A 26,419-nucleotide genomic window follows, 5' to 3' on the forward strand; every position below is an offset into this window, starting at 1 on the left:
TCTCTCACAGATGAGTTCAGTTTCTTATTCTAAAACTAGTAAAACTGTTTGACAATAAAAAAGGATCATTGGCTATGCATACATATCGTAGAAATCACATTTTACGTTTTCCAGTAAACAAATGACATTGATACAATAGACAATATACCATAAAAAATCACTTTACTTAGGCACAAGTTTTAGTTGTTTATGTATTGCTTTTACTCTAGATAAATGCAATCAGTGTCCAAATTTAATCTCTGTCCTAAAAGCAGTGTAGAGTCAACTTATTAACAGAACACTGTAGTGATGAAGTGACAGTCCATGAACAGATTCATGCAATTGTGGGTCAACGTCTGCCCATGAACATCTCGTTTCATCTAGCTGGACCCCACCAACACACAAAAGAATGGTTTATGTGCCCACTGCAGCATTCTATCCATGCCAAGTTACAGGACAGCTAATGATGACCATTTACACTTTCATACATACTCCACGAACCATTGTGAAGTTCCTCTGAGCAATCTAATGAGTCTAGTAATGTCCTCACAAGAGTGATACATGGCTGAAGGCTGTCACCAATTCTGCCAGTTTAGGTTCGATGACACACTCTTGCGTGCCAAAAAGACCTGTGATCACTCTCCTTTGGTGGTATACACTGGAGCGCTAAAGAAACTGGTACCGGCCTGTGTATTCAAATACAGAGATATATAAATAGGCAGAATATAGCAACGTCTATGTAAGACATCAAGTGTCTGGCATGGTAGTTAGATCGATTACTGCTGCTACAATGGCAGGTTATAAAGATTTAGGGGTCTGAACGTGGTGTTATGGTTGGGGCACAAGCGATAAGACGAACCATCCCCGAGGCAGCGATGAAGTGGGGATTTTCCCATACAACCATTTCACAAGTATACCGTGAATATCAGGAATCAAGTAAAACATCAAATCTCTGCGATCGCTTCCGCCTAAAAAAGATCCTGCAAGAACAGGACCAATGATGACTGAAGAGAATTGTTCAGTGTGACAGAAGTGCAACCATTCTGCAATTTGCTGCAGGGTTCAGTGTTGGGCCATCAACAAGTATCGGCATGTGATGAACTCAATAAAACATTTTTGATATGGGCTTTCAGAGCCAAATGCCCACTCGTGTACCCTTGCTGACTCCACAACACAAAGCTTTACACATCACCTGGACCCGTCAACACCGGCATTGGACACTTGATGACTAGAAACGTGTTGCCTGGTTGGACGAGTCTCGTTTCAAATTGTATCGAGCGGATGTACGTGTACGAGTTGGGAGACAACTTCATGGACCCTGCATGTCAGCAGTGGACTGTTCAAGATGATGGAGGCTCTGTCATGATGTGGGGCATGTGCAGTAGTAGTTATGTGGGCCCCCTGATACGTCTAGATATGAATCTGATAGGTGACACGTACGTAAGCATCCTGTCTGATCACCTGCTTCCATTCATGTCCATTTTACATTCCAACGAACATGGACAATTCCGCCAGGACAATGCGACACCTCACACATCCAGAATTGCAACAGAGTGGCTCCAGGAACATTCTTCTGAGTTTAAACACTTCCACTGACCACCAAACTCCCCAGACATAAACATTATTGAGCATATCTGTGATGCCTTACAACATGCTGTTCAGAAAAGATCTCCACTGCCTCGTAATCTTACTGATTTATGGACAGCTCTGCAGGATTCATTGTGTCAGTTCCCTTTAACCCTACTTCAGACATTAGTCCAGTCCATGCCACATCATGTTGCGATATTTCTGCATGCTCGTGGGAGCCCTACATTATATTGGGCAGGTGTACGGTATCAGTTTCTTTGGCTCTTCAGTTTATATCTTCTCCTCTACATACATAAAATGAAGTTCTCTGCTTGCTTCTGTCTGTATGTAAAGGTTAATATTGGGAAGTGCTATAGGGATTTTGATACAATGATTTGAGGCAGACTGGGTGGTGCATTAGCTCACACCTTCCATCATTTCCATATAAATAAGGAACACTTAGCAGTCATGTCTCTTGAGAACTTTCCTGCTTTGCAGTGCTTAAATCGGTTTAGTTATATTAAAATGATGTGGTTCAGTCGTCTAATGATGTTCTCTGAACTTACATCATAACACTATACAGTGGCCCTTATGCCAAACTAGTCATCAATATACAATAATTGCTATTTCAACCCATGTGTACTGTACTTTTAGGCCTCTCCTGTCCAACTCTTCCTTGTATACAGCATATTGACAATGGCTTTTACAAATCAACAATACCTGACCACTTCTACATATATTATACATTTATACAGTGTTTTCTTAGTTTTATGTTTATAATGACATTAATGATGTTATCTTCTGCAATTTACTATTTCATTACAAACCACAAATGCAAGGAAGCACAGAACGTGTGTGATGTCCCGGGAAGCATACCACTATTTGCCTGCCCCTTCTAGAGACTTCTGCCCCCGCAGAGAGCAGCTTTGCAGCAAAATTGGCATTCATTACCTGTGCAGATCATATGCATCATCATTAACAGCAACATAAACCATAGTCTACTAGTAATACATTAACCACCAACATGTGATGATGAAGTCTGACTCAGCAACTCTGAGTGCCCTTTTGTGGAATTAATGATTTTATTAGAACACCCTTTTGTCTAGGGATGTGTTCCCACTTTTTATTTACATTGTGTGTTCTATACCCTTTCCTAGATTTTAGGAAAGCAGTGTACATTATAACTTTATTTCTAGTGGCTACTAAGCTTTTGTGACCATATACTTACATTGTCCTACTGTCTCAATTATTTTCAAAATTTCATCTATCACAAGCTGAGGACAGTGACAGTGACCTGTGACTGTGACGGGGGGGGGGGGGGGGGGGGGGGGGGGGGGGGGGTAAGAGGGAATAGGGTATGAATTGATCTTTACATGTGAAGGCAAACATTGTACACACAATTTACATAACTTCATGCAGTTATTTACGTCTCATTCAAGAGGTTTTTCATGTCTTATTGGTGCTAAACCCTAATTTTAATTTCTACTCATCTATTTTCTTCTTTACATTAAATTATTATTTTTTTTTTTCAAAGATTGCTTATTTCTGTAATGGAATACCTTGAGCCATAAGTACATCTTACTATTATTTCTTGTTTGTGGTCTTTCTTCCTTAGTTTATTTCTGTGGAAATAGTTGAAAATGTTTAGCTATCATATTGTTTCCATTCTGGATAAATGGCCATGTAACATCATCTCAGACACCTTCCATCTTGACACTCACCTCAAAATTTGTCTTTCAGCCGCCAATTCCCTTTCCATTTTACATACTTTCTAAAATTTATAAATTGAACCACTCAAGATGCTGCCTTGTAACTACTTATTGTTCTCCATAGGTGATTTCTGCTAATCACGAACACACATTTCCTATGCACCTCTCCACAATTCTGACACTTGGTTCTCTGTTTATCACTGTAAGTACTACATGCTCTTACACCAATATCTCCCATGGTAATGGTATTACTACTGATGAACAACATCCTGTTAAATCAAGATTTCTTCCTTATAAAGATGACATATAATATTCCACACTTTTTCCTCTGAATGTAATGCATAGAAGCAGATTCACACCATAGTCACAGGCAGTCAATATCAAACTGTTCTCAACCCACAAGTTGCTTTGAACACAACCATGTTTTACTGGGCACAGTCCTATGAGGTGGTCAGTTCATATTCACATCTCGAATGACACATCCAGCCAGTTATGCGAAAATTTACATTTTAATGTGGACGCTGAACCATGATGCAACTTTTCATTTTTCACCTATATCAATAATTGTCAGAGTTGAAAGAAGACAGTGCCAGGAACAAATGATGACTGAAATCTGATTCTTTACATGTATAGTCCAATACTAAGCCACCGATGGGCATTCCATCCATGCAACTATTCATGCCTATTTAATAAACTCTCAAAGAGCATTTAATTTCACTTAGTAGAAAGGAAGAGAGTCTTATCATTGTTCCGATGAAGAGCCCTCAATCTACAGTTTACAGTTTGGAAGCACAGAAATGATTTTTCTCATTTGCTTACAATAGGTGCTGAATGGGCACTCTGACCACCCAATTATTGAGATAAGTTTGTAACCTATAAGAATCCATAGATCTGGTTTAGATAAATTTGTGGCATCATGTGGAAAAATAGTGAAGCCTTGAAACAACCATATTAAAATGTATGCTACTCAACATTTAATTCCAATATCCTGGGGATGCCACCAATACCTAAAACACCTAAACTTTCCTCATATAAAGCCTCCCACATACACTGAATTACTGTAGATGCTACATATGTGGCAACTATTATTTTGTATTTAAATATGGTAAACATCTTGCCAAGACCTTTAGTAACAGGAAATGTTCTCCACAGCTGGTACTGACAAAATCTTCTGTATCAGATTCTCCCATTCCCAATACTCCCTGTACCATTCCTAACAGCCAAGAGACAGCAGCAATCTTCTCACAATGGGCAACTCTGTGTATCTCAACAGATGAATCACGTCCTTCATCAAACTGTCACCAATTCTCAAGCCGCGGAACAAGGAATCAATATCAACCTTCCCACATCTCCAGTGTATTCTTTAATCCAACCAGTCTATATAATACCCTGTCCATTTTTTCAGCAGATTTACAAATCTTGTCCAGTGCAATCCTCAACAACAAGTCTTTCTTTCTCATCCCATCTGGTAAGTTTCCCCCGTCTCACATTTCTGGGTGACTTTTCCGAATTCTCACCACTTCCTAAACCTCATCAGTCCTCTCCCTTCTGCCTTTTACCTTCCCCTTCATCCCTTCTCCCAGAAGAACGAGTTACTGGTTCCGAAAACATGCAAATTTAAATAACTTTGTATGTGTTTTCCACTGTCCCCTCTTTGTGAGTTGGTTATTTATCTACCGAAACTTCCTGGCAGATTAAAACTGTGTGCTGGACCGAGTCTTGAACTCGGGACCTTTGCCTTTCGCGGGCGAGTGCTCAACCAACTGAGCTACCCAAGCACGACTCACACCCCATCCTCACAGCTTTACTTCTGCCAGTACCTCGTCTCCTACCTTCCAAACTTTACAGAAGCTCTCCTGCGAACCTTGCAGAACTAGCACTCCTGAAAGAAAGGATATTGTGGAGACATGGCTTAGCCACAGCCTATGGGATGTTTCAAGAATGAGATTTTCACTTTGCAGCGGAGTATGCGCTGATATGAAACATCCTGGCAGATTAAAACTGTTTGCCGCACCGAGACTACCCAACTGTTTTCCACTATCATTGCTTGGTGAGTAGATTATTTATCTATCCAATTACATTCTATTTAATGATGTAAATAAAATAGAAAGAAACTTCCACATTGGACAAATATATTAAAACAAAGATTCCAAGACTTCCCAAGTGGGAAAGCGCCGGTAGACAGGCACAATAAAAATAACACACAAAATTTCGAGCTTTCGCAACCGGCGGCTGCTTCGTCAGGAAAGAGGGAAGGAAAAGGAAAGATGAAAGGATGTGGGTTTTAAGGGAGAGGGTAAGGAGTCATTCCAATCCCGGGAGCGGAAAGACTTACCTTAGGGGGAAAAAAGGATAGGTATACACTCTCACACACACACACACACACACACACACACACACACACACATCCATCCATACATACATACATACATACACACACACACACACAAGCAGACATATTTAATATGTCAAGCTTTTTTCATTATCATTATCCATTACCGACATTCAAAGTTACCATACTTATGCACATAATACCCAGTCTGAACTGCACAGTAGTTGTAACTGGCATAGTGCACACATGGCAAGGGTTCTGAGGTCACAAAACTATGTTTTAGTTAGCATTTTTTTCACCAATGAAACTTTATGACACACTCTCTCTGTCTAATGGGCACTTCACTTCACACTGATACAGATTTGCCCAAAGTGGTACTGCAATAACAAAAAATGGGCTAAAAAGGGTCTTAACATGCCAAACATTATATAAAACTGGAAAGACTGCAAATTCAGTAAAATATTTCTAACAATATTTTTCTTCTTTTAACACACAAATCATAAGCCAGGCATTTTTGATTAACTGACTGATGAGCGAAGTATCCAGAAAAAATGATAGGCAAACGATTTTATGTTAACCTTATATTATGCATAACTATTTGTTGTTTATCTAATTAATGGAAAATCTCATATAAAGATGTGAAACAATTACTAACAAAGAGATAGAGGGGCTGGCCAGTACTTACCTCAGCTCAGTACAGCCGATAGAAACACAAAAAACAACCGAAAATTTAAGTTCCTAGCTTTCGGAATAAATGTTCCTTCATCAGGGAGGAGAGAGGGGAAAGAAAGGGAAGAAGGGAAAGTGGATTTAGTTACTCACAACCCAGGTTATGAAGCAACAGGGAAAGGAAAACAGGGAAGGTAGCAAGGATGGAGGCATGGTTGTCCAACAATACTTGGGTGACAAATTGTTAATGAAGTTGTTGGTTCAGTTACACCTCATAACTTGAGCCCATTAGCACTTCACAGTGCTGTCAGCTGCATACCAACAAAATTACATTATTATTGTAAACACTTGTACCAGACAAAGGCAGCAATCTAAAATTATGCAGTATTACATTTTAAGTACTTAAGTTAGATGTTTAGCTATAATGACACCAAAAGTAATTCCCTTTCATAAAAATGTTGAAATCTTGGTGGCTGAAGCAGAAATATATTGATCCAAACTCCCAAATTATGCTACAAAACCAACTATCCTATTTGTCATACAATTGAATTTTGCACAACTCTGTGGGTAAGTAGGTGTCAGTTTACAAACCCATAAGCTTGAGATTTGGTTTTCAGTGATTCCTACAAATTTTATCACTTACTTTACCTCTGGGAATACTTTATATACGTGGAAGATGCCTAGCTGCTCTGCGTCCCACATTAAGCTGTAAGTCTCCATTTAGTTGGATGTGCAAGTCAGTGAAAGCAAGAGCACTAGGTCCACACCTGGTGAAGATCACTTTCTTCAAACCAACTTCTGGGTTAATAGCAGCTTTACACTCAGGCCTACTTCCTCTATGAGTCTTCACAACATTTTCTAATTAACACAAAATAAATGTAATATGGTAGGTTTCAGATGTCTAATATTAACAACATTTATTTAATCAATATTTACAATGAGAATTAACACTAATTGAGTTGATTTCCATACAATTAGGACATGTTGATAGGATCAATCTTTGGATCTGAAACAGATAAAATAAAGTCAATAATAGTAACTGCTTAAAAGTACCTCAATTAATAACTAAAATGAGTAAGTTTTTCTGCTTTTCATATGAAAGTTACAATTAACACAAACCTGTGAACTTAAAAGTTGGGAATTTTGTCATATCTTCACCAGGCTTGCCACCAAACTGCTTTGCTACCTTTTCCAGTTCTGCTTTCCATTCACGTTCTATTTCAGGAGTCATATCCACTAATTTTCCTCCTGCTGCCCTGTGGAAGTATCAAAAATTAAGAAATGCAATGGCATAAAGCTATGAAAATCCTGGATGAGCTAAAATACACTAAATTCATTAATAAAATCTTACAAATGACTTGCACAATCAATAATAATCGAACACATACAGGTGACAGATGGTGGTTTAAGTGTCAACTGGTCAAAAGAGACCCAGTTTTTATAAGAAATACTTCAGTAATGGTCAAAGCTTTTATGCAATTGAAAATTGTCATTCCACCTCTCTTCTTATTGCAACTATCTATTCCAAATTTGACACTGTCATTCATTGCTCTCAGCCTTGGTTTCATCTATGTCTTCCATTTTATCTGCAAGAATCAGGAACTGGCTATCAAAGTTCTGGAGGAAACGTACATTCGCCTGAAGTTGTTTAAGGGAACCACAGAAAATGTTAACCAGAATGGTGAGATATAAATTTAAACATGAGTGCAATGTGTTAACTGCTGTGGCAATAAATGGTGAGAATGAATGATTTCAGACATTCATACTGTTGAAAGAACTGAATGGCACTGCTTGTAAGTCCTGTATGCTGAAGTTAAAACGGATTAATATAGGGCAAAGCTGCACGACATTCCACATTTGTTGACCACTAACATTGTGTCACTGGACGATAAAGTCAAACATGTGGCATCACAATGTTTGGACTGTTTTTGACCAAGTTTCACTTTTAAACTGCATGCTATTATAATTCAAAAAATCTACTGGCTTCACTGATGGATGCATGAGCCCTGGATGCACTAGATCTGATGCCTAACCTGTAGCACTGGGAGGACACTGTCAGGTAACTACTAAATCACAATTATTTAGAAAGCTGCTGCTCTTTACTTGTGTACATGAAAATTTACATTGTTTATTTTACATATAAATGTTTTTAAGTTACATTACTTTTATCTTTATTTTAGGAAATGGGTGTTCATTTGTTCACTTCTCTCCAGATGTCTAATTACAGCAATGTTCAATAAACATAAGGGTACACTACTTTTCCAAATGTTGTCCACAATGTGCAAGATGCCTGTGCTTGGTGTTAATGTCTTGGGAACTTTAGTAACCTATAATTTACAAGCAACACACTGGCACAGGAACCTCTGGTAAGCACCTTCCTGCATTAAATACACAATGGACAATTATACCAGTCATCTTCAACCCAAGTTAATATCTAATCTGGTAATCACACATAATGTATTGCCGTAACTAAGTAACAAAATGAACCCCAGTAAAAGTATTCAAAAATTATAAAGCATATAATGTATTAACAACACAACAAATAATATTAAGAATCTTATTTGTGGAAATTTATAAGTATTGTGGAATTCTCTACACCGAAAACCAAAGCAAACCATAAAGGTAAGGTAAAGCTGTCACCAAACCAAAAAGCTGGTTTGAACATCACATTGCAATCATTACCCACGGATGGCCCTATTAAAACTGGCATGCTATCGCATTCCTCCGACCACTGAACTTACTTATCCAGGCCAGTTATTTGCCAACCAACAGCAAGATGTGGATGTCAAACCACAGCCCAACTTGTCAACTTTCACATCTACAAATCCTTGTCAGAAGCGAAACAAATAAAATCCAAAGACAAACAGAGTATAAACACAGTTTTCTTAATCTGTAATCTGACACTTACCACCAAGTCACACTGATTTTCACAGAGTATTCATTGTATTTGAAACAAGATACATTTACAATCTAACAAGACATCACCTGCATGTAGTATCTGAGAACAGCCTTATTAAAAGAGGAAGGGTGTAGATGACCGTTTGTTAACATGAGACAGGCTCTATTATTATAGGAATACCCAAATGAAAATTTATCAACTATCAGGCTAGATCTGTAGTATATTCTGTGTGTAACAGGAATACCATCATTCACAGTCAGTTGAACTAAAGGTGCTATACCTACACCTTCCTGTTTCGCATAAAAATTACTCAATCCAAAAACAAGAAAATCACACACACACTACACACAAAGCACGGGAAAAATTTTCACTGTCAGTATTTATGTGGCAAGGGGAGAAGAGGCAGTGGCATTCCAGATCAGCAGACTTTGCGCCAATGTTCTGGTTTAAATACCAAACATCTCCGCAGTGTCTCATGAAGTGAAGGCATATGACACTATTGGTGGTGGCCCTTCCTTCCACCACAAAAACACACACACACATATGTAGTATTGCAAATATTGTAACAGAGCATGATGCAAATATTTAAAAATAAAAGTGTGACAAGATGTAGTGATCATCATTACTATAGCATTTATGGTCCAATAATTCATTTCCATACCAGTAAAAGCAGCAGGGGACTGCCTTTGAGGCATTGCAGGATTGTTCATACAACTTGCTTGGTTTTTATAGCTGATTTGTGGCTTGTGTGTAGCTCTGGAATTCCTTGAAGTTTGAAGTCAAACTCTTCTTAAAGACATTTAACATTTGTCTCTAAGCCTGTTAGTGCTTTTAAACCTGAGATATTATTCTCTCTTTTTAACAGCTTTTAATTTCCTCCTTAAACTACAGTGAATCACCCCTCCCCCCTTTTTTTCCTGCGCTATTATTTTAGTCAATCACTAAACAGTAACATCTACAAATACCTCACAGTTCCGACAGCTATAATCTGAATAATTGGAACTACTGTATTATTAATATTTTTATGAGATCTCACAGGCATTAAGAGATTTCAGTTTCTATTCAAAATGCTGCCAACTACCACAGTAATCATTACAGCTGACACACCTGCAATACCAGTAGCCAATTTATCACCCTGCAAAGTGAACTGAAGTTTTAGATAGAATAGTGGCACTGTCATATTTATTTCTAAGCAACAGGGATGGAAAGCATTAATGGCATACACTGAGGTATTCTTGCAAATGAGACAGCACCACATACTACACAGTTATAAGTCAAAGCCGTCAACAGCACAATAATTAAACACTGACTGGCACTTTTTTTTGACAATGCCCCCCTCAACACTTTAACATATTAACAGTGTAAAATCTGAGAGCCACTATTAACCACTGACTGCTTCCATTGTCATATTTCATTTTTCATAAAAATCAAATGTACCATGCCCATTTTGAAACATCTCATTCATGGATGTGATTATTCATTTGTTCTGACATCTTTTAAGACCAAATACCACAGTCAGAATAATTTTTCTCAGAGTTATCCTGTTAGCCTCGAAACACACTTCTGTGCAACAAAAGGTGTTGATTTTAAATACAAAACTGGTATTTCTTTGCACTGTTCAAAATATTGCAAATTAATGCCTAACACACTGGTCCACATCATCAATGTAATTGATTTTGAATTTCGATCACATCCTACTCAGCATCATTACCTCGTAATCTTATTTTGCACAACACTGACTTACTCTACTTAAATATTTTTTCTACACCTAGATGTTAGCACACGCACCCCTTTCTCCTTGGTAATAAATGTAATATATTTCACAGAAAGTATTTTCTATGAACAATTTTCGTCTTTGCATTGAAAGATAACAATGTGTGCTACTTTGAAATGGAACATGGTTCACCCAGTCACGTGACCACATTACATCCAGATGTGGCATAGTCTACAGTTAGTTTTATCGAGATGTGACAACGCTGAGTGGAAGCTTATTACTGAAAAGACTAGAAGTATTCTATTTCAAGAGTATAGATAATCCTAGTCCCTAGTTCATAAAGTCAATTTCCCAAGACAAACTAGGATAGAGATTAAAGCACTCAGTCCAAAGGGATGCCTGTAGTTACAGGGTATTGTAATCGCATAACCCTAATTAGTATAGAAAATGCAGACTGAATCCACTATCTTAGTAATAGTTCTTTAACAATATATTCATCTAGTTTAACCACTTTTTCCTCACATACTCGTTGTGTACTAGAATTTACTTCATCATATTTTCAGAAGAGAGAGGAGCTGAAGTAGTGTTCATGCAGAAATATGTGCAAATGGTTGCCAAGGATAAAGTACATGATGCCACACATAAGTACAGATATTGTGCACTGAACATTGGGATCACATCTGCTGTCTTTAGGCGGTAATTCTGTGGTGGTGAACATTGTGTTATCAGTAGCCAGATAGTGAATTATGAAGACTTTCAAACCTGCCGATAGCTGTATCTTTTTGGGACTTGTGGGTGGAACAGAGGTGACAGGAAGTTAACCTATGCAATTGAAATGAGTTTTTCTAAGCAATCAGTAGAATTTTCTTGCAACAGCTTTACTCTCACAATGAACAAATGTCCCAAACATTGGCCGCTTGGCGTTCTTAAGCATGGTAATTCTAAAGACAAGCCACCTAACTCCTGATTACTGCTAATTTGCAGCTTCTGCTTTACAGTGCTACCTGCAGTTTCTTTGTTATTTAAATAAATAAACTCTGGCCCAACATGCTGGGGCTAGCAGTCATGTGTGCGTGAGATGTGCTTTTTTTTTTTTTTTTTTTTTTTTTTTTTTTTGACAAATGCTGTGGCCATTAGCTATATGTGAGTGTCTTAATTGTGCCTTTTTGCAACTTGACATGTCTCCTTTATGGTAAGTAGCAATCTGTATTTTTTCACATCCTCTGTTATACATCTTAAACTTGAAAGTATACCATTGTTCAATACATGTTACGTGAAAATTAGAAGGCAGACTGGGCCTCAAACGAGAAACACTGTCAAGAGCAGTGCACTACCAGTCTACATCTTTTCTCCACAAGCCACATTATAATGTGTGACAGATGGTAGTTCATACACCACTGTCATTTCTCCAATTCCAGGCATGAATGTTTCACACAAAGATCAACTGTTGGCAAGCCTCAGTGTGAGCTTGAATGTCTGCTTCAACCTTCATGGTCTTTTGTGATATGCTTCTATAAAACAAAGGAGGAAGCAAAATCAATTGTCACCTTTCAAACTTATCAAGACCTTGAGCTCAGGATGCCACTTCAATCCTCATTTAAAACAATAACACAGAGGCAACCCAATGAACATTGGGTTATTTCAATATCTGTTTATGGATGTATGATATCAATGATCAATACTTTCTACAATATATTACTACACAAATGGCATCCTTGTCACCAACCAAACGAAGATGTGTGAAGTAATACAAAAGGTATTACATACAAACAAAGCATAATGTGTACATACCATACAAGTTAGTGTACACATATTCATTTTGAAGTTATGTGTAGATTGTTTGGAAATACATCCAATACCTCTGCTAGTATCAAGTACATTGTAGTTTGGTGGAGGTCACAAGGGAAAATCTCAACAGAGTGCCGCTAATGTAAGGTACTGGAGGGTGTAAGTCTAGCAAAGGAGGGCAGAGGTAAGCTACGAATACAGCCCACATAAAATCCGAATATCATATCAAAACTGCACAGAATTTAATCTGAGTAGTGCTTTGAGCAACCACAGGCATTTGACTTACGCAAATGGAGTTAATTTCACTTAATCATAATTTTGCTGTGATCCTTGCACTCAAACTACACTCATGCTATTTTCTTCAAGTGGTTTCATATCTCGATACCCAAAAGGTAAGAACTGACTCCTCTGCAGCTGTTGACACAAACAAAACCTAAAGAAATCTGGACTTTTTCACATAGTACCTGGAAGTGATAGAATTTCTGTTGCTCCAAGAACTGGCTAAAAAGATTTGGTTGACCTGTCTGACAGTTTGGTTGTGGTGACAGACTGCCTGTAGCATATCTTGAGGTCTATGATAGGTTACAAGATGATAATTTGGTTGAGAGTTGGAGTAGCCAAAGAATGTGAAAGCTAGATTTGCGAAGTTCTTGCCTTTACATCCCACAGAACGAAATGCTATTATATTCATTATGTTTCTAATTAATTACTACTTCAGGAACTTGATGCATTAGGGTGCAATGTAATACAAGTACATAATCTAGCTCCTTTCGAATCTAAATTCGTTTAATTTTAGTACTTACTGGCTTCTCTTGGCATAATCTCTAACTTTATCGATGAATAACTGCTGAATCGGATCTGTAGCCTTCTGGAGGGCAGGTGCAACTATACCAAAATTGCGCCGAAGAAGAAGGGGGACGGCTTTCTTTGAACGCTGCAGAAAATGAGATGTGAGCATTCTGAAAACGAAGGCAGAATTTTAATGTTGGAACTCCTTAATACAGCCGTTAGAGTGTAATAACACAAAAGAACAGCAGTAAAGGCCTTAAAAGTATATGAGCTTTATTTCTCAGTCAATTATACAGTTTATGATATACAATCGATTTCAGATTGTATCCACTAAAAACCACATCAATATATTTTTTCTAGTGTCATACTCTTATTAAACACAAACTACTTTTCTAATAAACTTCTTACGTGCACAATATATTTATCGCGATCACTTCCACCGAGAACGACCGCTATCAGATGCTCAGGCGCTAATGGCGGACGGGGAGCGGAACCACTCCGTTAGTAGCGCAGCAATTATAAGAAAGAAACAACAGGTTAAATGCATATGAAAACAAATGCAAAAATATATATTATTATTTGTAACTGCAAAAATGCGTTCAAAACCGTCAAGTTTTGCTATATTTAGTTACGTCACTGATGTTTATAGTGTTTTCTTACGTCACAAGCAGCGTGGTAGAGGCGACCAATAGGAAACGTTGTTTCCTTTCATTCATCCATTCATTCATTTACTGACTGCGCTCGGCAGCCATAATCTTTGCGTTTTATGTTGTGATCAGTACTACAGAGCAGTGTGTGTGAGTGTGTGTGCGTGCGCGAGCGTGACGTACAAAGGTGGCTGTCATTAGCTGTGAGGACGCGTAAACCTAGAACAGTTCGAGCGACTTGCTGTGTTTGCTACTGAAAGGTGAGGCCGTTAAAAATTAGAACTAATCGTACACAACGTTTGCCTGACCGGGAAAATGGTTGTCATCTATTAATAAATTGAAAAGCCCGTAAGAAACTCGTACCATCTCTGTAATTTCCCAACATTTACATCGCATGTCTTGTGTGATGCGTAGAACATGCCTTGCGCGAAGACACGCGGTTTCCGCGTCAACAATGAACATTGTTTATCTGTGCTTCCAGGCACCGGGCGGCATCGCATACTCTCATTATCAAAGGAACTGTATTCATTTTAGTTTCTAATATGACTATAGATACCAATTGTAAAATCTGAGCTTGTTGTAAGAGGTTTTTTTTTCAGTTGTACACTTTTTGTGACCTCTTCGAACTTTGGTATATGTTAATTTGTACTGACGCAGAATTGTAAAATAGATCGGCGAACGCTCACAGAGCAATAAATGAAGTGATTTGGTTTTGTATCGCTGTTGGAAAAGCTTGTCGTGCACATGCCGTCAGAAATATGTAAGTTTTATATCTGTACTTATATAGGTGAATACTGTTTTCTGACAATAATAATTGCCGGCTGGCGCAGTCCTAGAGACGCGGGGAAGCATGTTCGCAGGAATCAGAGTACACGTCCTAGTCCGGACAATCTGAATTTTGTTTTCTGTGGTATCTGACTGAAAAGTGGTAGGATTCCTTTATCAGCTACATGGGCGATTCGTTCCACTGTTCTTGTCCAACAAATCCACAGAAGCATCGTTAAATATAGTGTCGACTTCTTGTGTAAGGTTCATAAAACTGCTAGGTAACTCGAATTTTTATCCCATGTCTTCTTCAATATATTAAAATTTTGTTTCTCGAAAGTAACCAGACACATACAAGTAGATTCACAAAAAGAAATCTAGAACACATTAATTTCGATGTGGCTAGAGTATTTGACATTTCGGAAACAACGAATGGAAATGATTCGTCCCCGTAAATAAATAAAACAAAAACAAAAAAGACAGTGTCTAAGCAAACAGGAATATGTGAGGAAATAAGGTAATAACAATTCGGGATAGACAACTGCTGTACATCTCTGTATATTCCGAGTCATTTATATTGTATATTTATGCACGATATTAATTTTGTCTGTGGAATATTAATCACCATTAAATTTAAAACAACGATACGCGAGTGCTTTTGAACAACTGTGTTTAATGAAATGTATAAATTTGTGAGAAACAACGGTGTCAGTATATGATGACATGTAGGGACATACCATAGAAAAGTAACATACATGTAATGACCACAGTTTTTTTTTTTTTTTTTTTTTTTTTTTGTTAACTTATCGATGGTTGTATCTATTGTAGCCTAATTCAATAACTTAACTGTTGAACTACGGTGTCACGTTGCATAATTTTGGCGGTTTTACAATTATCAGATCAAAAGTCACAGGAGGTGGTTGCTACTGCGAGGAATTCCGAAGAATGTCGATATTCGACGTGATACAGTTACATCCGCCTACAATACTGCAAGCTTTCGGTGCGTACCCTGGAAGTAGGTCTTGACGCATTATAATTGCAGGAGTTTTGAAGGGTGTACAACAACACTGTTTCTTCTAGCTAACACTCTATTTAAATAGTGAATAGTAAAATTCTAATGTCATACAAGCGCAAATAGTGTGTGTGTGTGTGTGTGTGTGTGTAAACAGAGATAGAGATATCGAGATCGAGAAAATTAGATCACATTGGCTGAGATGTGGGGCGTACTAACGTCCAATCGCCAAAAAGTGAAAGTCTCTGGTGTTACCGAAGTTCCGAATATTAAATTACTGATATAGGGAACCGAATCTGTTGCAGCATCACTGCAATCATTTTTATGAGCTAACGCTATGCAGCCAATTCGCCCTACCGTAGCCGGAGCTCGTAATGTCTTAACAGGCTTCATGCCTACTATCATACCGTCTTCCAGTGAATTCAGTCGAAACATTCTGTGGCACAACTTTGATTTGCGGTGGGCCTGCTTCATATGTAAGGTAACCCCTTACCAGTCTCTTGCAGCTGGCTGAAGAAATTGAGGTTCCGTTAAGTTTTCAAAGCTCACCTTCGAAATACCTTGCACTTCCAGCTGATGAATCATCTTATTTCGTTGTAACATGTTTGTTATCTTGCACCTTCATCTGTATTCGCCGCCAATGTTTCATCATAGAATGTCGATTCATTTCTCTGGCCCATCAATTTTTTCTCTCAGTTGCTCCTTCAGTTTTTCACTTTAGAATCATAGTTCTTTTTGTAAGAAGTTTCCGGTGAGCTGCTTTCCTCAAACATTCTTTATAGTTGTATAGGTTAAATGGCAACTGTCATTTTGCAACGGTAGCTATGTAACTTGGATATCTTCAGCTGTGGAAGAAAGAATCCGAGAAACGAAGACATGTATTCTGTGTAGTGTCTCTTAATTTCGAGCTTAACGCGCCCACAAAGCTTTTGACATTATTTTCTACGACCACATTTCAAATGTTTCCAGTGTTTCTTCTCCCTTTTTCATGTACACCACGTTTCACTTTTATAAGCTCCCCTCCTGGCGTAATTATAGCAACTTCTTACTCAGTTTGTAGTTAATATTTGATACAAGCTGTCGTAGAGGCAGTTATCAGGTGGCAGCACTCATGATAAAAGGCATTCTTCGTTTTGCTGATACTTCACTGTTTGTCTCCAGTACATATAAGCGGCAGTAACCAGTAAACTTCACAGAAAAATTTTGAAAGTAGGCCTCAAAATAAGATTTAAATAACGTGTAACCAATTACGGAAACCAAAAATTATACAAATTAACAATGGAGCCACAGACCAATAAAGAACTTTTTGCATACGGTGCAGCTGTAGTTAACAACTTTGATCGTCAGCAAATTAAGTAAATCAAAGAGAAAAAGTTGCCTGTAGTGGTTTCGGTACGCTAGCGTTTGAAAAGGAAACTTACAGTCGCTTCGTATTACCAACTATGACTAGCCGCATTGAGACATAGGCTTTTAATTCGAAAACCTGAGAGCAGCGCAGCGAGAAATTGCGGGAATTATTAGAACTATGGCCTTACCAGGAGAGAGAAGTAAGCAGAGAAATGGACCAGGGGACAGACTAGAGGAAAATGTAATTACTGCTTCAATTAATATTAAAGTGAGCTGTGCATTTGGCCAACGAAAGGGTGGTAAATGGACCAAGCTTTTCTTCGCGGGATTCTAGCGTAGAAAATAAGACATTAACAGAGATGCCAATCCAATGGATGGTGCGTGAATAACTACACACGTGGACGTGCGTAGCTAAGAGCATTATGCATGGAGATGTCTGAAGGGACAAGGGAGTCTTTATCTAACAATAGCTGAAAGATGTCTTAGCCACCATATTCAGTTTTCTACTTACCCAAAAGGAGCATAGTTACCTTGTGGACACGGCAGAAGTTTTCTACATAGAGCAGTTTTCAAGAAAATGCTCACTTTTTTATGGAAATGGCGTAGGTCGCATGCAATACATACAGTATATTTCGTTTGCAGTTCTGCCACGTGAAGAATGACGGCCGTGTTCTACAGCTGGTGTACGAACACAAAGAAGTAGTCTCTTTTCCGCAAGTGCCATTGTGCTATGTCGCAAGTAATACTCCCGTTTTCAGTAAGTTATGTTATATCTCTGGAATGGCTTTCTTTCTACCCTTCTCTGAAGTTTTCGCGTAGTTTGATATTCTACGTAGTAGCTCAAAATATTGCATATCCAATTTGAATTCGCATCGCGGAGTGTTCTTTTCGTGATTTAGTTTTCTACCAGCAGCGATGTTGTTGATGGCGAATTTCAAACACATGAATACCAGGTCAGTAGTCCACTTCAAGAAAGTTATTAGACTTTATCGAGATTGATACCAACACGTCGCTCGGATTGGAAAACAGAGACGCTGCCTCAGGTATTCAGACTCAAATTTATGCGGACCTTAGAGGATCCTAAAGTTAATGTTTTCATATGAAAATCCAAAGTAAAATCATGCCAAACGAACCTAAAAAGAAGAGCTAAGAAATTTTGCTGTAACATAATGTCAGAGAAGAGATCTAGCCGGCCGCGGTGGTCTAGCGGTTCTAGGCGCTCAGTCCGGAACCGCGCGACTGCTACGGTCGTAGGTTCGAATCCTGCCTCGGGCATGGATGTGTGTGATGTCCTTAGGTTAGTTAGGTTTAAGTAGTTCTAAGTTCTAGGGGACTGATGACCACAGACGTTAAGTCCCATTTTTTGAATAGATCTAAATAGTCTGTTCAGTCGCTCAGTGTCCATATTGGCACCGGAGTGGAGAACGACAGAAGAATGGCCGAAATACTGAATTAGATCTCCCGAAAATGTTTCATGCCAGAAGATCATACATAATACGGGTTTTCCTACTGCTGTCGCACTGACGCCGAAATCGCAGATAATAATAAGCGACCCCAAAATATAAAATAAAAAGATCTCAGTAGTGGAAAGGCAGTTCATCTGAGACGTTGTACTGTGGCCATGCGAAAGAACATGCCTCACCTCCTACCAGTTGTTTATGGTAGGCCACTGGAGCATCAAAGAATAACCAGCGGTTGGAGGGATATATATCTCCCGTTTTCAGGGAGGGTCATAGGGTAAATGTACATAATTATAGGCTGATACCAATGTTGTAGAATTATGGAACATTTGTCATCCTCACGCATTATGACGTTTTCTGGGAACGAAAATCTGCTTCCTAAAGGTCAACTTGAACTCCGGAAACAGAGGACCGCTCTGTTCGTCCATGATATCCAGAGCGCTGTAAATAAAGGCGTTACGGTGATCCCGTCTTCTTTCGCTTCCGGAATGAATTCGATACAGTTTCGCGCAATCGTTTAGTGAACAAAATGCGGCCATTTACCGAGTGGTGGAAGAGATTTGTGGCAGGAGTTTCTGACGTACAACATGCCATTCTTAACGAAATAGAATCGATAGATGGGGCGGTAATTTCGGGAGTACTCTGAGCAAGTTCAAATATCTACAATTACATGTTTACACTGTAAGGCACAATTACGTACGTAGCAGAGGGTTATCGAACCACGTTCAAGCTATTTCGCTACTGTTCCACTCGTAGAACAGCGCGAGCGAAAAATGAACGCTTAAATCTTTCCGTGCGAGCTCTGATTTCTCTTATTTTACTGTGATGATACTCCTTCCCTTTGTTGGTGGGCGCCAGTAAAATATATTTTCAGTCTGTGGACGAAGTTGTTGATAGAAATTTCATGAGAAGATCTTGCCGTAACGAAATCGCCTTTGCTTTAATGATTACCACCCCAATTCGCTTATGATATCCGTGACACTCTTTCCTATTTCGCGATGATACCAAACGCGATGCCAGTCTTTGAACTTTTTCGATGTCCTTTCTCAATCCCATCCGGTGCGGATCCTACATAGCACAGTAATGCTCCAGAAGTGGGCGGACAGATGTGGTGTAAGCAGTCTCTTTAGTAGTCCTGTAGTAGTCCTGTGGCATTTTCTGTAGGTTCAGCGAATAACTCGCAGTCTTTGATTTGCTTTCCACACAACATTCTCTGTGTGATAGTTCCAATTGAAATTGTTCGTCATTGTAAGCCCCCAAGAATTTGGCTGAGCTTACAGCCTATAGATTTATGTGATTTATCTTGGGATTCGTTTGAGTAGTTATGAGGATGACTCCACATTACTCGTTGTCTAGAATCAATTGCCATTTTCCGCACCATACCAGTATCTAGTCAGAATCGTTTTGCAATTTGTTGTGATCATCTGAAGACTTTATAAGACTGTAAATGAGAGTATCAAATACAAAAAAATCTAAGAGGGCTGCTCAGATAGCCTCCTATATCGTGTATGTAGATCAGGGACGGCAGAGGGACTATAACACTTCTTTCGGGAACGCCAAATATTACCTCTGTTTTACTCGATGACTTTCCGTCAATTACTAAGAATTGCAACTTTTCTGACAGAAAATCACGAATCTAGTCGCACAGCTGAGACATACTCCATAGGGACGCAATTTGCTTAGAAGTCGCTTGTGAGAAATAGTGTCAAAAGCCTTCTGAAAATATATAAAAAAGGAATCCATCTGACATCCACCGTCGATATCACTCATTTGTGAAAATAAAGAGCTAGTTGAGTACCACAAGAAAGAAAACCGCCCGGTTAACCGTCCGGTCTAATGCACTGCTTTCTGGGCGGGAAGGCGTGCCGGTCCACGGGACGAATCCGTCCGACGTATTAGTGTTGAGGTCCGGTGAGCCGGCCAGTCTGTAGATGGTTTTTAAGGCGGTTTTCCATCTGCCTCGGCAAATGCGGGATGGTTTCCCTTATTCCGCCTCAGTTACACTGCGCAAACACTTACTCCACGTACGCTTACACAATGATTACCATGCAAACATTGGGATTACACTCGTCTGATGTGAGACGTTCCCGGGAGAGTCCACAGGGAGCCGAACCGCACAATAACCCTGGGTTCGGTGTGGGGCGGCGGTGGGGTGAGTGGACTGTTGTAGTCTGTTGTGGGATTGTGGACCACTGAGGACTACGGCGGTGACGAAGCCTCTCCGTCGTTTCTAGGTCCCCCAGTTCCATACAATACAATACCACAAGAACTATATTTTATGAATCAGTGTTGGTGGGTTGTCGGTAAATAGTCCTATTCGAGATACCCCGTCATGTTCGAATACAGTATATGTTCCAAAGCCCTACTGCAAATCGACGTTAGAGATATGGATCTGTAATTCATCGGATTAGTCCTATTTCATTTCCAGTCTGTATGTAAGGAACTTTCGACGAGCGAGCGGTTGTATATGATTGCTAAGTATTGGGCTGTTGTATCAGCATACTCTGAAAGGAACCTAACTGGCGTACAATCTCAACCGGAGGCCTTGCCTTTAAGTGATTTAAGCTGCTTCGCTACACCGAAGATATCCTACTTAGAAATTACTTACGTTGACAGCTGTTCTTGACTCGAGTACGGGATATTTTCTTTATATACTTTCGTGTAGGAATTTCGGATGGCCCTTATTGTTTACAGTTTCTTAATGAACTAGCGGATAACGTTGGAGGTTCTCTGAGGCTGCTCGCGAGCGATGCTGCTGTCTGAAAATCGAGAAGGCTGCAGCAAAAGGCTGAATGACTTGCCGAGCGTGGACGATTGGTGAAGGGCATAAAGAGACGAAGTAATCAACTACTGTTCGACGGAATGCCCTCTTTTTTTTAGCCGCTTGCGTTCCCGTTTGTGTTTGCCGTCTGAGTTATCGGCCGTTTTTGCGAATGATGCGCGGACTGTCGACCGCGTTTTCTTTTTATCCGTCGTAGCAATTTGGCGAAGGCCATTAATTTTTAATTCTGAACCTCCGTTTTTCTATGGCGTATTTTATAGACCTTTCTCCACGTCCCTGTTTTAAGCTGTATTCTCTTCCATCGATTGGGATTGACATGTAGTCGTTCTTAACGCCTCTCTTCATTTTCTACAATTTTGACATGGGCGCGTATGATCCTAGTTTTTTTGCGCCCCAAAACAAAACAAAACTGTTTGATTGCACAAATGCCGACATATCACTGGAAACAGTAACCACCGTAAAATGCCTAGGAGAAACAATCCGGATCCCACTATAGTGAAATGACCACATAAATAAAAGCAGATTCCATGCTGTGATTCATTGGGAATCTTAAACAAATGCAATTTATTCCCGAAAGAACTTGGTCAGTGGATTGCTGATTATTACACCTCACCCTGGTACACTTCCCATATTAGGTTCATAAAACAGGGAGAAGATCCAACGAGGAGCGGCGCGTTTCGTCAAGAGTTGGTTTAGTCGACAGCAGAGCGTTACAGGGATGTTCAGCGAACTCTAGCGGCAGACACTGAGAGAGAGGCGTGTGCATCACGGCAAGTTTTACTGTTAAAATTACGAGAGCGTAAATTTCAAGAAATTCCTCCCACGTATGTATGGCGAAATGGCCATTACAAAAAAACAAATAAAAAATAAACACGAAGAAATTAGAACTCATTCGGAGCTATATTGATCGCCTTTCTTTTCAGTATTCGTGGACAGAGCAGGGAAGGGTTCAAAGATGGTGGTTCCACAACAACCCTCCGTCACACATCGTAAATGTGGGTGATGGGTTACAAGAGCAGATGCAGAGATTCGCTACAAGGTCCTGAACAGATTGTGCTTCATAACAAATAGCTTCTTGCCGCATAGACATTGGTGTCGTTTCTTTGAAAATCGTCCGCGATGTGCCTATGGTGGAATTTGCAACCTCTTACAGTTCGTGACTGCTTGTCGAACATGGAGCATTTCTCGTTACAGGAATTGCGGACATGCATGTAACAGAAGGTGTAGTGCCCAGGAAGTCCAACGAATGTAGGCCTATAGAGAAAAATTTGATTACAGAACACCCGTCAACTTGCCCGTGAAAGACGCACTCCAAAGAATGCTGGATGGAGGATGCTCGTGTACCGATAATTACAGCACTGTCATAAAAAATACTGGTGCAACCAAAGAGGCTGACTAAATTTCAGCGTCCAAATCTGTCAACGGATCATGCAGCTCAATAATCCATTGCCGAAATAACACAGTTTGTATTAAAATCATACGCCACGCTCGTCTCAGAAAACCAGCAACAATTCTCAATCGACTGAAGGGCAAAAATCTTAAAAGGTCAACTGACAGACCTTTTTAGCCAACACCTACCCGTTTCGTTGGTGCGGGTGCTCGTGAGAAATATACTCTATCCGAAATATACTCTATGGGTAACAAATCAGGGGAGATGACAGATATGTCCAGGATCCGTACATTGCTGAAGGCTTTGTTTGCGGTGTGATCTGCAGTGTGGGGTCTTGCCCTGGTCAGGAAGGGTTTAGCATTCTTGCCACTTAATGTTAAACATTCAGCATATTTTCAACCAGTAGCAAGTCAAACCTACTGCCGTATCCAGTAGGATCCCACACCATAATTCCTTTGGATGAAACAGAGACCTGTAACCAGCTGGTTCATGGGCACGTTGTCGTCGATCTGGGTACCATTAAAAAGCACAATTGATCGCTGAACGCCACAGAATGTGTGTCGAAGTCGACTCTCTCTACACCATGCAAGCTTATGTTGTCTGTGGTATGACATAAAAGGTAAACGTAGCGTTGCAAGTCGAGATCCCAACCTAGCTTTCGGAAATCTTTTCCCGGCGGGTCGTGGTGACACACTGCCTGTAACCTCCTCCCAAATTTCAGTTGTCATTTGTCTGCTCGTCAGTGCCATTCGAACACTCGTACTACATACGCGTGGTGTAGTCGTTCCTACTCTATTAGCGCTCATTGGTCCTGAATCCATCTCGTACCCACTCGGTTCGCAGTTTCTGCACCACAGCCAAATGTCTGTGCAGTCTGCCTGTGTGATGCTCTCATATTCCTCATGCCAGTGATTCGACTTTTCTAAAGTCCGGAAGATGGCGATGGCGTCCTCTGGGCCTGGACCTGAAAAGTTCCAGCAGCGTTAGAACATACCAAACAAGCATCACATAGATCATTAATCATCCGTAGGAATGGCTCTTTTTGTACCGAAAATAGCTCGTACTTTTTAAAAGTGATGAGACTTCTGACTGGTTCGTTACGGCCTGTTACGAATTCCTCTCCGTGCCAGTCTTTTTTTCTCAGAGTAGCACTTACATCTGACGTCCTCAATTATTTTTTGGATACTTTCCAATCTCTGGCTTCTTCTACAATTTCTACTCTCTGCAGCTCTTTCTACAGTACCAAGGATGTTATTCCCTCATTTCTCTTAACACATCCTATCATCGTGTCGCTTCTTGTTGTCAGTCCGAGTCTGCGGAAAACCTCCTCATTCGGTATATAATGATCACCCAATTTTCAACATCACATCTCAGATGCATCGGTTTTAAATCTTTTCCGGTTTTCCCAAAGTCCATGATTCACTACCATATAATGCTGTGCGCCAAACGTTCGTTTGCTTAAATTCCTTCCTCAGATTAAGGTCGATGTTTGATACTAGCAGACTTCTCTTGGCCAAGAATCGTCTCTGCACGTGCTAATCTGCTTTTTATGTCCTCCATGCTTCGTCCGTCACGTGTTACTTTATTTGAAAGGTAGCAGAATTACTTACTTTCGTCTACTTCGTGATCCTCAGTCTTGATCTTATGTTTGTCGGTAATCTCATTTCTGTAACCGTTATTACTTTCTTCTTCCTTCCATGTACTCTCAACCACGTTCTGTACAGAATAGACTGTCCATTCATTCAACACATCCTGTAATTCTTCTTCACCTTCACTGAGGGCAGCAATGTCATCAACGAATCTTTATCATTGATATCCTTTCACCCTGATTTTAATCCCAGCAAGGCAGCTTTCTTTGATTTCCGTCATTGCTTCTTCGATGTATAGACTGAATAATATGGGCAACAAACCGGATCCTCGTCTTACTGCCGTCTTGTTTCTTGTAAATATTTTATATTACCATCTTTCCCTGCATCTTACTCCTATTTTTCTCAAAATTTCGAATATCTAGCACCATTTCACATTGTCGAACGCTTTTACCTTGTCGACAAGTCCTTGGTTCCATTATTAATCGCGGTAAAATTACGTCTCTGGTGCCCTTACCTTTCTGAAAGCCAAATTGATCGTCATCTAATAGATCCTCAGTTTTCTTTCCCATTCTTCTGCATATTATTCTTATTAGAAACTTGGATGTGTGACCTGTTAATGTGATTGTGCGATATTTCGCGCTCATCTGCCCCTGCTAACTCACTAGTCGTTTGGTGTCCACTTCTCCCAGTGGAGTTAGCAGTTTCGAAGGAATGTTATGTCCCTTCTGCTTTATTTGATCGCAAATCTTCCAAAGTTCTGTTGAATTTTGACTGTTATACTGGATCGCTCATGCGCCCCCCCCCCCCTTTTTTTTTTAATTCGCCGAAAGTCGCTTTGACGATTCTATGTAGTGAATCAGTCCTTCCAACGATCATTTCTTTTTAGATTTCTCCACGGTTTTCTTGTTGCCATTTCACTATGGCTTCCCTGCATTTGTTACTCATTTCATTGCTAAGTGACTTCTCCGAACATTTTTGTACTTCTTTTGTCGATCAATTGAAGCATTTCCTTTGTTACCCAAGGTTTCTTCGCAGTTACCTTCCTTGTACCTGTGTCTGCCTCCCCAACTCCTGTGATTGTTCTATTTAGAGAAGTCCATTCTTCTTCAGTTGAACTGCCTACTGCGGGATTCATTCTGGCAATATGTTTATAGTCTCAAAGAGCTTCAAACGCATCTCATGAATCCTCAGTACTTCGGTTTCCCTCCCCCCTTTTTTTCTCTCTTCGGATTTGTGAACTGTTTATTCGCTATTGCTAGCTGAAATTTATTGTAGAATTCAATTAGTCTTCCTACTCGCTCACTCCTACTACCAATCTCATTTTCGTCTTCTCCTACCACGTTCCAATACCTCGTGACTTTAAGATTATCACGTCATTTTACATACCGAACCACCCGTTCGATATCCTCATACAATTTCCCTACCTCTTCATCCTCTGCTTGTAACTTTGGCGCCGACATGTGTAGCTGAACAGCTATTTTTGGCCGTGGTTTGCTGTTGACTCGATGAGAACAATCCTATCGCTGCTCGCGTAAAGATGAAATTTTAATCGGCATATCTGATGAGTATAGAAATAACGGAGTGTTCGGTCGAGGTCATCATGGTGTATCACTCTATATTTCTGTCATTGTATATAGGGGAGAAATACAATAACGGCACATGCGAAACCTACACCACGATCGAAGAGGGATGCCAAGCGCAACCTCCAAATTACAAACCAGTGACTCCTCGAAAACGGGGTAGTCACCCTCCAAGGGAGCGCTGCTGTAACAAGCCTCCCTCCAAAGAGAATAAAATATATTTTGTAGGTTGGCTGGGGAGATCCTTTGCTTTTTTACTTTTCTTAATGTAACACTAAAGCGTTAGTGCAAGATGAATTGCGATGACATGTATGCGAACGAACTCTTCTGCAGTCATAGCACACTAGGAAGGTAACTAACCTCCCTCCACCCTTCCCCCAGCGACATGTGAGCGTTCAGTGC

At 39.9% G+C, this 26,419-nt stretch overlaps 2 protein-coding genes across 3 annotated transcripts in view; one reads left to right on the plus strand and one right to left on the minus strand.

Moving 5' to 3' along the window:
• Positions 1 to 7,146: 7,146 nt before the first annotated feature.
• Positions 7,147 to 13,939, minus strand: LOC126267454 (ATP synthase-coupling factor 6, mitochondrial). The gene is made up of 4 exons (XM_049972721.1): positions 13,854 to 13,939; positions 13,460 to 13,615; positions 7,375 to 7,511; positions 7,147 to 7,261 (listed from the first exon to the last, which is right to left on the minus strand). The coding sequence occupies exons 2-4, from the start codon at positions 13,612 to 13,614 to the stop codon at positions 7,230 to 7,232; spliced, it is 324 nt and encodes a 107-aa protein (XP_049828678.1). The 5' UTR covers position 13,615; positions 13,854 to 13,939; the 3' UTR covers positions 7,147 to 7,229.
• Positions 13,940 to 14,151: 212 nt separating this feature from the next.
• The window catches only part of LOC126268147 (ETS-like protein pointed), a 739,728-nt gene continuing 727,460 nt past the window's right edge, over positions 14,152 to 26,419 (plus strand). The window contains exon 1 of one of the 2 annotated variants that reach the window (XM_049973680.1): positions 14,152 to 14,352. The gene's annotated coding sequence lies outside the window, so the exon portion shown is untranslated. The remainder of the gene's footprint in view (positions 14,353 to 26,419) is intronic. The other variant, XM_049973679.1, reaches the window with a different exon arrangement.

Source organism: Schistocerca gregaria, chromosome 4 (genome assembly GCF_023897955.1).
Source record: "Schistocerca gregaria isolate iqSchGreg1 chromosome 4, iqSchGreg1.2, whole genome shotgun sequence".
NCBI classification, from domain to species: domain Eukaryota; kingdom Metazoa; phylum Arthropoda; class Insecta; order Orthoptera; family Acrididae; genus Schistocerca; species Schistocerca gregaria.

Bases quoted from the DNA above. Each gene is read 5' to 3' on its own strand.
- LOC126267454 (XM_049972721.1), bottom strand. From the start codon at position 13,614: ATGCTCACATCTCATTTTCTGCAGCGTTCAAAGAAAGCCGTCCCCCTT. The intron at 7,512-13,459 runs GTAAGTACTAAA...ATACTTCCACAG, and splicing joins GATTATGCCAAGAGAAGCCA to GGCAGCAGGAGGAAAATTAG. The intron at 7,262-7,374 runs GTTTGTGTTAAT...TATCTGTTTCAG, and splicing joins CCCAACTTTTAAGTTCACAG to ATCCAAAGATTGATCCTATC.